The 16,013-nt window shown below is 48.5% G+C and overlaps 1 protein-coding gene and 1 pseudogene across 2 annotated transcripts in view; both read right to left on the bottom strand.

The window, feature by feature from the left end:
* Positions 1-1,811: 1,811 nt before the first annotated feature.
* TRIM14 (tripartite motif containing 14) overlaps positions 1,812-16,013 on the bottom strand; it is a 29,549-nt gene continuing 15,347 nt past the window's right edge. For both annotated transcript variants that reach the window (XM_043565583.1, XM_043565584.1), the window contains exons 4-6: positions 12,812-12,974; positions 8,631-8,723; positions 1,812-5,467 (exon numbers count right to left, since the gene is read on the bottom strand). In XM_043565583.1, coding sequence (XP_043421518.1) covers positions 4,932-5,467; positions 8,631-8,723; positions 12,812-12,974 — 792 coding nt within the window. In that variant the 3' untranslated portion in view covers positions 1,812-4,931. The remainder of the gene's footprint in view (positions 5,468-8,630; positions 8,724-12,811; positions 12,975-16,013) is intronic.
* LOC122474613 lies at positions 9,093-11,476 on the bottom strand (annotated as a pseudogene).

Genomic DNA, 16,013 nt, shown 5'->3' on the forward strand with positions numbered 1-16,013 from the left:
GGTTGGTGGGCATCAGAGAAGGGGTTGGTCAAGCATCTTGCAGGCGGAGAAATGTTAAAAGCCTGCATATATCTGTGAGCGAAGAGAGAGAAATGATGTTCGTTCCTTTCAACAATATGGAGGTTCTGCTCTGTGCCAGGCCCTGCTTTAGGTACTGGGATTCAGCGGTGAGCAGCCCACATTTCTTCATGGAACTTCACTCAGATGGGGATAGATGCACAGCAAACCGTAAGCATAGTAAGTAAATCACGGTAAGTTAGAAGGTGCTGTGTGCAGTGGGGGCGGGGGAGTGGGGAATAGGGCTGGGTAAGGGAGATGGGGGTGTGGGGCTTGGTGTATTTGTAGCTTGTGGTGGTTTTTTAATACAGTGGTAATGCTGAAATCAGCCCTTCCCTAATCCATAATGAAACCCAGCTAACAAGAAAGATTCTCACTGCTTCATTGAACAACCGCATGACCCTTTCATAGGGAGTCCATATCGGACTCTCCTTTGTTCTTTTGAATGAGTGCTAAGATGAACAGTTCTTTTCAAATGTATTTCCAGATTCCTAATCTTTGTTCATATTTCTTTGACGTTGTTCCCTATCACTTCTTGTTTCAAAGTGTGTCCTTGAGTCTCTTTCCAGATACATATAATTAGCCTTTTGAAGTTTCTTTACTTTTGAGTTTAGGGCCTCCCTCTCCTGTGGATCCCAAATCAGTTTCTGGAAAGGCACTGATGTTCGTAAGTGTGGGTGGAGTGGGGTGGGAATCCTGGGTTGTACTCATGTGTAAAAGAGAATGCGTCAAATTGATGTGCTAAGAATTGAAGTGCGATAGTATCAATTTCTGGCCGGTGTTGACTTCATTTGTCCCTATAAGCAGCCTTGAGAAGATCATCAATGTTTCCGATTCCGTAACCTTTTCCTCTACAACAGCAGAGAAGGTGACATTTAGGCAAATATCTGAGACTTTCCTAGCAAGAAGAGACATGGGATGGTAGTAGAGGGATATTCCGGGGCCTGGAAACAGGATGTGGGTCTGGGAGGGAGGGAGGGATGGGCCTGACTTGGGCTCTAGCTGAGAGTGTGGAGCACCTAGTTTCCAACAGGGACCCAGTCAGTTGCCTCTAGGTCCTGGCAGACATTCGGAGTGTTAAAAGGGTGACCCAGGAAGCTCTGTAAACGTCAGCTGGATTTCCCTCAGAGCAGGAATCAGTAAGGCTCAGACCTGGAAGAGCCACTGAGGTCATGAGTCTTAACTCTGCCTTTTGTGTGGAGGACTGGATCGCGTGTTGGAGAGAGTTGCCGGGGGTGGGGGGTGGTGGTGTCTGGAACACACTTCCTGTTGGGACACGTAGAAAAGATAATCACCTGTGTGTGACATGGGTGGGTACACTCGGCGTGCCAAGTAGAGGGTAGAGGGACCACGATGTGTACCCTCTGCTAGGCTGACATCACAGTCACTGCTCCCTGACAGAGTGGAATCGCAGAAACAAGAGATGCAGTAGGCAAGGAAGGGTCCCGAAATCTCTAAGTATTAGTGACCCCAGGTGGCGTCAATGTGAAGATGAAAGATGAAAGGTGCCAAAAGCAACATGGTATTTTCTTGGATAGAATAGCTGGGAAGCAGGACTTGTTTGTACATAGGGAAGAATTTCATAAGTTATCTTCAGAAGTGGTGAACTCCCCATCCCTGGCACTATTGAACCTGGGACCAGCGGAGCTGACTCCCACAAAAAAGTTGTGGAGGGGACGTGAGGTGAGTGAGGCCCTGTCCAGGCCTAGGTGCTGTGTACTTGAGGCAGCATGAACTCCCAATGAAGAGCATGGTTACAAGGTACAGTATTCATCTTTATTAAGACAAATCACATAATAGAAAATTAAGGTCATTTAAAAATATCTGCAGGCAGTTTGCTGTATTAAGAAATTTCTGATGGGGCGCCTGGGTGACTTAGTTAAGCATCCGACTTCAGCTCAGGTCATGATCTCATGGTCTGTGAGTTCGAGCCTTGTGTCGGGCTCTGTGCTGACAGCTCAGAGCCTAGACCCTGCTTCGGATTCTGTGTCTCGTTCTCTCTCTGCCCCTCCCCTGCTCACGCCTCTGTCTCTTCTCTTTCTCAAAAGTAAAAACATTAAAAAAAAAATTTTTTTTTAATTTCTGCAAGTTCATATCTGAGAGAAATTTAGGTAAGTGACTTTATAGTCATAGACCCCAAGGAAGCTTTAGTCCTGTATGAGGAATAGTCAGGGAGGTTCCTGCTACTGCTGGATGGCTGCTGGGAGCTTCTGTTGCCCCCACACTATGCCAGGCACGACAGGAATTCCACTGGGGATGCTAATGGGTCCTGACATGGTCCAGTGCTGTATGGTTTTTAAAGCAAGTTCAAAACCGTTGGCTCTTTTGAGCCTCCCAGCACTAGGCAGGGTCATTACTCCCATTTTACAAATGATCCTCTGAGAGGTAAAACGACTAGCCTAAGGTCACTAGATTGTGTACCGAAACTGCAGTTTTCTGGCTAGTGCAAGTCTTGATACAGAGTAGGCGTTTGAGAAGAGCCAGTTTTTGTCCTTTATAATCCAGCTCTGTCTCTGATACATGAATTCCAAACTCTCAAGTTCCTCTCTGGGTGCAGGACCTCATCTCAGCCCAAGGAAAATAATCCAAAGCTAGGCCCACGTCCCACAGAGTAAGTAGGCCAAAGCCAAGTATCACAGGCAAAACAGGCGGGAGCGAGCAGGCACTGGCCAGAGACTAGCTGTGTTCACCCAGACAGTATGGCCTGATGGACCTGAGCATAGACCCCAACTCCACCACTGGCTGTGTGACCTTGGGCAAGTTACTCACTCTGTATCTCAATTTTGCCATGTGTAGAATTGGGGTAACTTTCCACCTCCTAGGGATGATGTAAGGATCAAATGAGTTAATAGTCGTAAAGCATCAGAACCGTGCCTGACAAAATAGCAGGTGCTGTTAGTGCTTGGCCCTGGCCGCCGTGGGTCTGGGAATGTCTTTGCAGGGAGAGATACAGTATATCCATCTCCTTCTGTCAGGAATGCCCTGTCAGAATTCAGGTCTGGCTCATCCCCAGTAGAATTCTTTTTTCAGGATTCCTGGAGCAATGTGCTTAGACATTCTGCTGTTTATCCAGCTAGCGTCTTAAGTAATTTAGTTAGAACTGAAGGCACTCTTAAGGTTCCTTCTGCCTTGTATCCTACTTATATTTCATTGCCCTATATGAAAGTGGCATTTTTAGGTCAGAAACTGTTAGAAATTGTCAGTTTTATGTGGTTCAAGCTAATTAATACCCTGAAACCGTAAGTAGGTTTCACCTTTGCATTTTCTTCACTCTGCCACTGCCCTCTTGCCAAGCACCTAAGAAGACACTTTAACACAGGATGGTTTCAAAACCATCTAGGGAATTGGACAAATAATGATGCTAAGTCTTCAGAGCTGAGGCACAGACCCAAGAAAGATGCTTTTCCCTTTCTGTTAGAGAAGCTGGCCTGTGAGGTCCTGCTGGTTTGGCCTTCTCTATTTCTGTCACTTCTCGTTTGTAAAGTGGTTCTCTGGGTTCTCTGGGTTTCCGTGGCAACACCTGGAACTGAGGGGCCTGAGGAGCATGGGGATGTCTGGACTGTCCAAACCTTACTTTCATCTCCTCTTCTTTTGGTTCCAAGACAGTTGGGAAAACTGCCTGTGGTTGCTAAGCAGCAGTCACCTGCTGGTTTTCTTCCCAACATCCCTGAGGAATGAATAAGCAGTAAAATCTCTCAGATCAAGAGCTGGGACAGGGACCAAGTAAGACACTTGCCTGGGGGCTGGAGCGGGGCAATGCCCAGCCCTTAATCACCGAGGGTGACTTTAAGCAACGTTCTTTCAGGCCGTCTCCCCACATGTACAGTGAGGTCAGGCTGGGTGGTTCATGTGGACTTCTCAGCTCAACTGCTGAGTCAATGATAGCTGGCTGCTGGTCATTCACTGCCTGGGAGGAACGGAACATTCTGAACTTTTCAGGGTGGGGAGAGTGTAGGACACAGCTGCCCTTGGGAAACTTCCAATCTAGTTGGAAAGCAAGGTCCCAGACTTGTGGTTCTAATAGTAAGAGAGATTCCTGTGGCTTGGGGAGAGACTTCCTGGGGCAGTTAAGCCAAGGGAAGGCTGAAACAGGCAAAGGAGGATGAAAGGGCTTTTCTGCATAAATGAGTGTATGGGGCCAGTAGCAGAGGGCAAAGGTGTAGACAGCTCTAATTGGAGGGTCTCTGAAAAGAGCCGTAGAAGCCTGATGAGGCATAAAGAAGTTCTGGGCAGACTAGAAAGGCCTTGAATGCTAAGGGAAAGTGCCTGCTTTTCTCCCTGTAGTCCTTAGGAACCTCCTGGTAGTTCTAAGGTTAAGCGAAGTTTTAGGCACATGCCTCTGGCCTTACAGTGGAGGATGAGGACGGGAGAGGGTTCAGGCCATGAGGTGTTAAGATGCTCCTGCAGCTGCTCTGAAGGTAAGTGACATGGATAAGCTGAAGCAGAGTGGAGAGGAGGCAGATCAAAGGGACATTAAGGGAGAAAGAGCTGGATGACTCTCACATATTTATTGTGTGCCTACTAAGTGCCAGGTATTGCTGACTGCTGTATGAGAGAGAGGTCCGAGGCCGAAGATAATGTATTCTGACACGGTCAGGAGGATGCTTAGGGCTCACGTGTGGGTGGCACCTGGACTAAAAGCAGTGTAGTGTAAGTGCCCTGGTGGTGGGAAGGTCCGATGAGACAGTCCCGGCAGAGGATCTGTGTGTGGGGCATGTTTGAAACCAACCTAGGAGAGGAGACCTTCAAAGCACCTGTGCATGACTGGCGGGGGAGATGATAGGCGTGCTTAGGGAGCAAGCAGACCAGCCGCATCGAGGTCGGGTGACACCAGAGCGGCGGAAGGCCTAGGGCAGTCACTCCAGTCTCAGCCCCTAGGGCAGCCTGGAGATGCTGATGGCCCCTTCCCAGAGCCGCAGGGCCGGGTAGAGCGGCTCCTGGAAAGTGGCGCGGAAGGTGTGCAGGTGGCTCATGCCGCCAGACACGTCGTAGAAGGCGAGGACGCCGGCCTCGTAATCCAGGAAGACACCGAGACGGTCGGGGTCGTCGCGGGGCCGCAGTCGGCTGCGCTGGCCGTCGTGGAAGGCCCAGTACTCGAGGTCGTAGCGCTTGAGACACCAGGACTGGCGATTGCAGCCGAGGCGGGCGGCGGCCGAGGCCCCGCAGCGCCGCAGGGAGGCGTAGGCCGCGCCCACCCACCAGCCGACGCCCGCCTCCTGCACGTCCACTTCCCAGTAGTGGCGTCCGGCGGCGAAGCAGTCGCGACCCAGCACCTGCCACAGCTTGTCAAAGCGCAGCTCGGGCGTGGGTCCCAGGCGGCCCAGCAGTCCACAGCGCACCGTCAGGCGGTCGGCGGACAGGCGCAGGCGTGCGTGCATGGTGTCCGGCTCCAGAGTGGGCGTGCGCGCGTCTGCAGGGGGCGGGGACACCGGGGCGACACGTAGTGGGAGGGGCAGCGCGGTGCCCCGACCCGGCAACCGACCAGGCTCGCACCCGCAGCCCAGATTGGGAATCACCAAAAGATAAATGAAAAATCACCCTTGTAACCCTGCCTGCCTCTGGGAAGGTGGCTGGGCCACAAGTGAAGGAGTGAAAATGTCACTGAATTTTGTACCATCCATGGAATTTGTTGCTGATGTCTAAAAATTTAAAATCCTATCCCTTGTAACACGGGTGTATATCCTTCCAGTTTTTATCTTACCATTTTATAGTTTTTCTTAACATCATGCCATACATGCTCTTGAGTAATCTGCTTTTTATAATTTATTGACATACTTAAGGACATTTTACCCTGTCAAATAATATTCTTTCATCAGAGCACTTTAATGGCAACCCTAAGATTTTGATGTATTGGATGTATTGTAATTTAACCTATCCCTCCCCCTTTTCCATATTTAGGCTTTAAAAAAAGCTAAAATATTCTGAAAATATTAATTACATCTTTATGTATCTGATTATTTCTTTAGGATACATTCCTAAAAGAGGAATTGCTGGGTCAACATGGATAATTTTGCTTTTAAGGACTTTGGTAAATACTGCCAAATCGTGTTCCAGAAGTGTGGTGCTAACTTAAATCCCCAATAATCGTTCTCAGTGCATTATACCACATATGCAGACATGAAGTGAAAAAAACAAAGTCTACGTGGTAGGATACATAGATGTTCAGCTTTACTAGATACTGCCAAATTGTTTTCTTAGTAAAGTTCTGGAGTTTCCTGTAGTGAGGTTTTTGCAAGTCTTTTGTTAGATTTATTCCTGGTTTTTAAAAAGTGTTACTGAAAATAATATTTTTAAAAATTCAGTTTCTAGGGGCGCCTGGGTGGCTCAGTCAGTTAAGCGTCCAACTTCAGCTCAGGTCATGATCTCACAGTCCGAGTTTGAGCCTTGCGTCGGGCTCTGTGCTGACAGCTCAGAGCCTGGAGCCTGCTTCAGATTCTGTGTCTCGCTCTCTCTCTGCCCTTCCCCTGCTCATGCTCTGTCTCTGTCTCAAAAATAAATAAAAACATTTAAAAAAATTTTAATTCAGTTTCTAGGGGCGCCTGGGTGGCTCAGTCAGTTAAGCATCTGATGGCTCAGGTTCATGAGATCAAGCCAACACTGCTTGGGATTCTCTCTCTCCCTCCTTCTCTGCCCCTCCCCTGTTCATGCTCTCTACTCTCTCTGTCAAAATAAATAAATAACCTTAAAAAAAAGAAAAACATTCATTTTCTAATTGTTTACTGCCAATATATAGATATATGATTTTTGTATAATGATATTACATCCAACAGTTATTCTAAATACACTTAGTAGTAATTGTAATTTACCTTTTGATTATTTTAGATTTTCTGTAATCATGTCATCTGTGAATAATGATCTTTTTCCCTTCCTTTTCCAATCCTTATAGCTTTCGTTTCTTTTTCTTACCTCAAGGCACTGTCTAGGACATCTAGAATAATGTTGCATAGAAGTGGTTATAGTAGGCATCCTTTTCTCCCCCTCCTGGGTAAATACCCAACAGAAATGCATACATAACGTGCATCAAAAGACATGCACGGGAATGTTCATAGCAACATCATTCACTACAGGCTAAACCGGAAATAATCCAAAATGTCCTTCAACAATGCTATATTCATACAACGGAATGCTAAATACAGCAGTGAAAATGAACAAACTACTACTCTGCACAATAATATGGATAAATCTCCCAAATGTTATGTTGAGTGACAGAAGACACAAAAAAGTACAGTTTGAATGATCTAGTTATATCAAGGTCAAAGACAGGCAAAACTAACCTACAGTGTCAGAAATCAGGAGAGTAGTTAACCCTTCGGGAGTAGTGAATAGAAGGCCACAAAAAGGGTGCCTGGGTGGCTCAGTCAGTGTCAGTTTGGTTCAGGTCATGGTCTCTCGGTTAGGTTCTTGAGATTGAGATTGTGCACTGACAGCGGGGAGCCAGAGGGAAGAACCTGCTTGGGATTCTCTCTGCCTCTCTCTCTGCCCCTCCCCCCCTCTTGCGCACAGGTGTGTGAGCTCACATGCTCTCTTTCTCTCTCTCAAAATAAACTTTAAAAAAAAGGCCACATGAGGAAGGCTTCTGGGGAGCTGGAAATTTCCATTTCTTGGTCCAAAGGAGGTTATAGAGTGTTTACTTTTTAAAAATAATTGAGCGGCACCCCTTTGACTTTTGTGCTTTTCTTTATGTATATTTCAAAGTTTACTTTAAAAAGTACATGCCCAGTAATTCCCCTTTTGAGAAATTTACTCCTATAGAATAATCCAAAAATGAGCTAAGGTGTATCCATTCAATTATTCATTAATGCAGCTAACATGTATAAGAGTGTTTATTATAGCATTGTTCATAGAAATGAAAATATAAAGCAGCCTAAATGCACAGCATTATGAATTGGTTAAATATAGCATATTCATTCAATGGAATACTATGCATCCTTTAAAAATAAAGATGATATTTAAATCTATTGAAACAAAACTGTTCAAGCTACACTGTTAAATAAAAAATTTACAAAAGAGTATCATATGATCCCAGTTAAAAAAATCTGTACATGTGTGCTTTTAAAATGTCTGGAAAAATGTATGCCAAAATATTAATAGCATTTATCTTTGGGGAAGCAACGGTTTTCTTTTTGTGTATCTGTAATTTCTAATTTTCTGTAAGAAGCATGCATTAATTACCTGTATAATTTTTTTAAGGGAACAGAGATTTTCACAACATATCCATAAATGAAAACAGGTTACAAAACAGTAGGTATAGTTGATACCATGTTTGTAAAAAACAATATATTAAATATATCCTTGTATGTATATATAAATAAACCAAAAAAAGCTAACAGGGCAAATAATACTAGTAGTTATCTATGAGAAAGTGATGGTCTTTAAAAAATTGTTTTTGTTTTCTAATTTTTCTACAATGAGTATGTATTATTTCTGTATTTAAAAACTAATAATAAAGGTTAAAAAACCCCAAGTTGGGTCTGTTAGGAAAAAAGGGGGGGCCTCTATTTCTATGACCCCGTCTCCCCTCCCACGCACCCAGCCCTCTCCACCCTCTCTTCGCTCCCACTCCTGGGGCTTACATTTTAGGAAGAGTGATCGCTCTGGTGAGGGGCTTGTTTTCAACAAGGAAACTAGCTTGGTGCTGGAGGAGCCTGAGAGCTGGCAGTTCATGTCTGTAACAGATTGTGAGAAATGAGTGCCTGGTGCTCATCTAAGCAAGAGCAAACTACAAAACATACTAAAAATATTACAAAACTGGAGAGCCGCATAATCTCTCCCAAGAACCACATACAAATGTAAGCAGTTAATGCAAATTCAGGAATTTGCAACAGGAATACTCTAGGATAATACTTGGATCTAAGGAGAAGTGTACTTCTGAGGGTGGGAAGTGAATTCGGGCCAGGGTGAATGAGCCCTGAACCTGGGGAAGAGACCACAGGATCAAGGATGATCACGAGAATCAACTATGTGTTCAAATAGTTGAGAATGGGGCGACCACATGGCGGAAATGCAAATTCCAGGATAAAATGGAAAACAAGAAATGAAGTCATCAGAAAGGTCATGTTGGTGTCTCATTTGAGTGGGAGGGGGTTCAGGGGGAAACCCAAGCCATGGTCCCTGTCTTCAACAGTTCCGTCAGGTAAATGAGGTGGGCTCACTTGAGCTACCAGCCAAGGCACAGAGGGAAGAGAGGTGAATCAAGGGAGACATCGTGGAGGAGGAAGCACCTTAGCTAGCCCTTCAAGGATCGGGAAGATTTGGACCTCCAGAAAGAAGGATAGGAGGCTTTCCCAACAAGAGGGTATAGCAGGAGCACAGACATTAATTAAAGGCAGGTGCTAGGAGTGGCATGTAAACAGCAGGGAGCCATGGAAGGCATCTACGGGTAGACAGAAGCAGAATTTCCAGAGATCTCTCTGGTGGGGGATAGATGGGGCAGGGTGAGCATGGAGGCAGAGGCCCTGCTAGGAGGCTTGGGCCTGAAGTGGGGCAATAGGGATGGAAGAGGGGGCTGGGTTAAGGAAATCTGCAATGGCAGAAGTGCCAGGCTTAACTGTTTACTGGGAGTAGACTGGAGTCAAGCAGCAGCAGACTGGGGGGAAGATGCTGGGTTCTTTTTTTTTTTTTTTGTAAAGTAGACTTCATGCCCAGTGCAGAGCCCAACATGGGGCTTGGACTCACGACCCTAAGATCAAGACCTGAGCTGAGACTAAGAGGCGCACACTTAACCGACTGAGCCACCCAGGTGCCCCAAGATGCTGGATTCTGTTCGGCCCTGTGAAGCCTACAGTGTCTGTGGAAAATACAGAGGGGGGACGGGGCACCGGAAGGGCAGTGGTGCTGCAAGACCCCTGTCTCCTTGTGTCCTTCCTGGGAGTGAGCACCTCTCAGTATTACTTGTGATCATGAGAGTGATGATCTCATTTGGAGGTCGGTGAGGGGTGATGGCCTGGAGGAAGCAAGGTGGGGGGCGGGAATCAGAACACAGACCCTGGGGTCAGAGTGTGTTTGAATTCTGCCTCTACCGCCTACCAGCTATGCAAGGTAAGGCTAATCAGTTAACCTCTCTGAGCCTCAGCTCCCTCATCTGTAAAATGGAAATAATAAAGGCATCCCCCACTCCCCCTCCCTGCCCCGACCCTGACACGATAGTGGTGAGGAGTTGCTGGATTTATCTGTAAAATGCTCAGAACAATGCCTGGCACGGAGCAAGCGTTAGCAATTATCATGGACTCAGCAGGCACCACTGGTTCTTTGGGAATGGGCCACTGAGAATGTAAATGTGGGTGAACCGCATTTGGGGTCCATCTGAGTAACATCTTGTGGTGGTTGGGGACATACCAGTGCCCACTTGCTGAAAACTGACAAGCCCAAAGATTCCTAAAACTGACCACTAAGATTCTTTTTTTTTTCTTTTTTTCATATTTGACTATTTATTATTCTTTTTAAACATTTAGATATATTGACTGCTACAATTCTGACATGTGGTTTTATTTTTAATTTCATCTTAAAATGTTTTCAAAATTCCAGTGGAAGTTATGAGCAAAGAGAACATCATCTATAGATTTAAAATCTGCTTTAACAAACCAGCTTGGAAAATCAAAAAACAAAAGACTACCGCTCAGCCTTGCTACACACTTCACAGTGTCCCAAACAGGCTGCAGCCTTCTCTTGACTCAGTTTGAAATGCCATTCCCTGTTTTCTCCCACTCTGGAAGCCTTAGTGGTTCATCAAGGCCCAGCTGATGTGCCACCTCCTTCAAGAGGGCTTCCTGGTTTTCCACCAGAATCACTCTCTCCTTCCTCTGGGTGCTGCTACCTCCTGTGTCTCTGTTACTCACCCATGAGGTTGGCCGGCACTGTAGCCAGGGCTTGGCCTCCCCTCTGTCCGTTTCCCGGAGGGGGCTGAATGGGTGCTTGTAGCACTTCCTCTCGCCCTTTCCTCTCCTAATTTCCTGCCACTGCCCTGCCAGGCCCCATTTGACCAGGTGGCATCCGACTTCCTCCACTTCATCACTCAGTTTCTGCCCTGAATGTCCTCAGTAGTTGGCCTCAATTTTCTAAATTTAATTTCATCATTCTGCAACAAAGCTCAATTGAAACATGCAACCCGTGAGGCCACCAGATGCGATTTTGGTTCCTTGAGTTCTCGTGACCTGCGTTTTGCCACTATTTCTTACACTGAACATAGCTGGTGCTTTCACATCACACCGATCATCCTGAGAAAATGCATCAACCACTTTTCTTCTTGGCTCCCCTTCTGTCATCCTACATCAGGCGTTTGTTCTTGCAAACTACCATGGTGTTGCTCAGAGAACCAAAAGGGCCATTGCCTGCAATTCTAAATGCTCCTCCTTCCCATCTCAGAAAAGGGCAAATTTCTTCTCCCAATTGCTCAGACCAAAGTCCTTGGAGTCTCCTTGGTTTCTCTCTCTCTGTGTCTCTCTCTCTCTTCTTCCCTCCTCGCACCCACATTCACTCCTGTTGACCCCTTTGCTGTTCCTTCAACATGCCAAACTACTCTTTATTGTGCCTCAGGACACTTGCACTTGTGTCTCCCTCTGCCCCAAAAGAACTTTCCCTCAGATGGACCGACTACAGCAACAATAATAGCTAATGCTTACATACTGCTTATTATGCCTGAGCACGGTTCTAAGCAGTTTATGTATGAGATGTTAATTCTTACACAACCCTATGAGAGGGGACTTTATTATTCTCTCCGTTGATGTGGAAACAGAGGCACAGAAAACTTAGGTGCCTTGCCCAAGAAAGGAGGCTTAGGAAGTGGTGGACCTGGGATAGGAACCCAGGCAGCCTGGCTCCAGAGTCCACGCATGTAACCACTACACTGAACTTCAGCCCTTCAGACCTGCAGAGCTTGCTGGGGACTTCCTTCGGCCATCTTGCATATCCCCTTCCCAGAGATGCCTTCTCCACTTCGCCATAAGAAATAGCTCCTCCTCCTAGTCACCCAGTGTTCTCCTCACCCTGCTGTATTTTTCTTCAGAGCACTTACCGCTGACATACTGTTCTACATGACTTTCTCCCAGAACAATGAACACCATAAAGGTAAGACCTTTGTTTTGTACCCTGCCATTGCTAACAGAGAAAAGGGGCTCAGTAAATGTTCTGAGTGAATCATAAGAACAGAGGTAAATGAATGGAAAAAAGGTATTTCTGAGCATCTGCTTTATACCAGGCCCTTCAGGGACCTCAGAGGACTTGTAGTGGTTCTTGCCTTTGCGGCATTTATGAGGGGCAGGGAGAGGTTCATGGATCCAGCTCACACACAGCCCCAGGCAGGAGATCGGCCAGGGCCTGGAGGGGGGAAAGGCAGAGGGGGAGATGGCCAGCAGAGCCAGCCCAGGCTGGTGTGGAAAGGACTCCCAGGTGAGCGTCCTGGGCTCACTGCAGGGATGGTGGGACTTGGCTAGACAGAGCAAGGGGAGAAGGGAGAGTTGGCTACTCCAGCAGGGAGCCCAAAGCAGGCAAATATAAAGTGTGACAGAATCCCGGGAGCGACTCAGGGGCAGAAGCACAGCGGTATACTTGCGAGAGGCAGGACAGGGTCTCAGAAAGGGAAGGAGGTGAAGTCTGAAGGGTGGGTGGGGCCTAGGCCCAGGAGTCCTTGACCGCCCAGCCAAGGGCCTCTGTGTGGAAAAGGTATGACTGAGATCACCATTTGGGTCTTTGCCGTTGTCTCTGGGTGAAAGGGCACTAGGGGAGTTAAGGACACAAGGCTGGCCACGCAGCGACTTACTTTCCTTGAGGCGAACGTCCAGTGGTGTCTGTAACATGCTCTGCATGGCCTCCACGAGGCCCTTGAAGAAGCTCTTGGCGGGCTCGAAGGACAGGGGCACGGGGTAGCACAGCTCTCCCAGGCTCATCTGCTGCTGCATCTGCTGCTCAGCGGCCACGTACTCCTGCCAGGATGGGCGGGGGTCAGGGTGGCTCTGGGAACTGTGGGTGCTGTCCCAGCCTCCACCGCTGCACCCCGGAACAAACCCAGACCAGCAAGTACAGGCCCCACCCTGCCCCGGAAACTGGGACCGGCCCAGGCTGGGCCCCCGGGAACAGAGCTCTGAAGAGACCACACAGCCGGCCCCAGGGCGGCAGACACGCAGAGGTCCAGTTTTCGGGCCTACACTGTTGATTTCTTCCTCCCCTCCATGTTCACTGAGCTCTACTCTGTGCTAGGCGTTCGGGGCAGAGGAAGGAGGGAGGCTGGCTGATTGCACCTGCCCTTAAGTTGCTCACCGCCTTGCAAGGGACCCTGAAGCTTTACAGACACTGCGACGGGTCTGCTGGAGGTACAAGGGAACAAAAGGGATGAGGGGCCAGTTTTTCTGGGGAAAGAGCCCTTTGGGCATGTCTAAAGGAGGGAGCAAGAAACCATGTTCCAAGAAGGAAGCCAAGGACCCTGAAAGTTCAGCTGGAATGCCAGCTGAGGGGGAGGGCCCACCACTGGGGGGACCTGACCTGTTTTCTGCCTGGACTTCACCCTTTAAATAGCCTTCCCGTGTTAAGTGTTGCTTTCCTAAGTAGAAGTTAGAAAACTCCCTCTCCCAGCCTTCTTTGCACCTAGGTGCAGGCCTGTGACCGATCTAAGGCCTGGATGTGGAAGTGACCATGAGGCAGTGGCAGCAGCATGTAGCCGTCAGGGACAGCAGGGCTGGAGGCTTCAGGGGCAGTGCCTGGGTCAGTGGCCCAGCAGAGACGCAGCGGGGTCTACGCTGGAGCACCCCCGTGCTGTGGCCTGGACTTTCCTCCTGTCGCCTGGTCTTCATCCTAACTTTCAGGCCCTCCTGGAGATCCTGTGACCTGCCAAATACTCGTTCTTTCATAAACTCCTTTCCTGCTTGAAACGGCTACAGTGGACTCTCTTGTTGGCAGGTAGGAGCCCACTCTGCACTCTTTCAAGGGCTGTCCTGGGCAAGGAGTGCCTTGAGTGAGCAGGCCCTGGTTAGTGGGCGGTGCTGCTCAGGGCAAGATGGGCAGATGGAAGCCTCAGGAGGGAGCACGGCCTGGCCCTCTGCCGTTAGGCTAACGGCAAAACCACTAGGCAGGATGGTGGACCTCAGGAGAACCTCAGGTCAGGAGGCTGGTCCTAGGCCCTGTGCAGCCTAGGGGGTGCCAGTCTGGACTCTATCCACATTTGGTGGGGAAGAAGGTAACTGTGGGGAACCAGGCCTAAGGTCACTCCCAGGAATAGAGCTGGCCAGGGAGTCAGAGCACTAACATGGGGGCCAGGGTGCCACTCTGCAACAGGAGGGTGGCTCAGAGGGCAGATGGGTGGAATGGGATGGGGGAGAGAGGGTGAAGGACAAATGCCACCACCTGGTACCCCCAGCTCCAGCATCTAGCACAAGGTGTGACACATAGTAGGTTCTCGGTAAATATTTATGATAGAATAAGGAATGGAATTGAGCACACCTGCTTCTCAGCTTTGCCAACTCAGGCAACAGCTCTCTAGCCACCCATCCATCTTCCTTCCTTCCTCCCTCCCTCCCTCCCTTCTTTCCTCCCTCCCCTCCTTCCCTCCTTCCTTCCTTCCTCCCTCCCTTCCTCCCTTCTTTCCTCCCTCCCCTCCTTCCCTCCTTCCCTCCTTCCTTCCTTCCCTCCTTCCTTCCTTCCCTCCTTCCTTCCTTCCCTCCCTCCCTTCAATATTTTACTTGTTTTTGAGAGAGCACAAGAGTGGGGGGCAGAGAGAGAGAGGGACAGAGAATCCAAAGCAGTCTCTGCGCTGCCAGCAGCAAGCCTGATGTGGGGCTTGAACTCACGAACCATGAGATCATGATCTGGGGCGAAGTCAGACGCTCAACCAACTGAGCGTCCTATCTTTCGAGCAGAGGCTGGGCATCATCTTGCATCTCCCCCCTCCCCCACCACTTCCAATCACCAATCCCGTTGCATCTCTCAAACCTGCCTGCCTCTTCCCATCCTGACACCCTTCCACTGGCCCAGGCCACCTCAGTCCATCCTCCACTCTGTCACCAAAGTGACCTTCCAAAAGCATTAAACCAACCAGGTCGTTCCCCAGTTCACAACACTCCTCACGTATCTTTACAGGACAGTCTAAACCCCATGACCAGGCACATATGGCCCTTGGCTAACTAGCCCTGGCTTCCTGGTCCAGCTGCATCTCCCAACACCCCCTCCTCCCTCGTATCCCTGCCCGGCTGAACCCCTGCTGCTGCCCAGCCTGCCAGGCTCTCACATGCATAGGATTCCTTCCTGTCTGGGATGTCCTCTCTGCTCTGTCCCTCTGTATATCCCCAGTGGCCTCTCCTCATGCTCCCACACTGAGCTCCACTGTCACCTTCCCTTAGAAGTCTTCCCTGACCCCCCATACAGAATTGGACATTTCTTGGACATACTTTTGATAGCTTACTTGGGCTGCATTGTAAATAAATGTTTCTGAGTATGTCTCCTGACCCATGAGCTCTTAATGTCAAGCAGGGGCCTGGTGTGAACAGGTTGCTCAGTATGTATTTGATGAATACGTGAATGAGCAAATAGAAGGGAGGAATGACAAATGACGAATATCAGTAGTTCTGGCACCAGAGAATAAAGAAAGAAGATGGCAAAGCCCTGAAACTGTATCTATGATAAAAGAATGGGGCGCCTGGGTGGCTCAGTCGCTCGGGCGTCCGACTTTGGCTCAGGTCATGATCTCACGGTCCGTGAGTTCGAGCCCCGCGTCGGGCTCTGTGCTGACAGCTCAGAGCCTGGAGCCTGTTTCCGATTCTGTGTCTCCCTCTCTCTCTGACCCTCCCCCGTTCATGCTCTGTCTCTCTCTGTCTCAAAAATGAATAAACGTTAAAAAAATTTTTTTTTAAAGAGAAACATTCTTCTCCACAGAAGCATCCTTTTGTGTTAGATATCCCTACAAAGTACCATTATTTAAAAAACAAATGTACCCCACTGTGCATCTAGCCCCTCTTATGGCATAATATCCACTG

This window comes from Prionailurus bengalensis, chromosome D4 (genome assembly GCF_016509475.1).
Source record: "Prionailurus bengalensis isolate Pbe53 chromosome D4, Fcat_Pben_1.1_paternal_pri, whole genome shotgun sequence".
Taxonomy (NCBI): domain Eukaryota; kingdom Metazoa; phylum Chordata; class Mammalia; order Carnivora; family Felidae; genus Prionailurus; species Prionailurus bengalensis.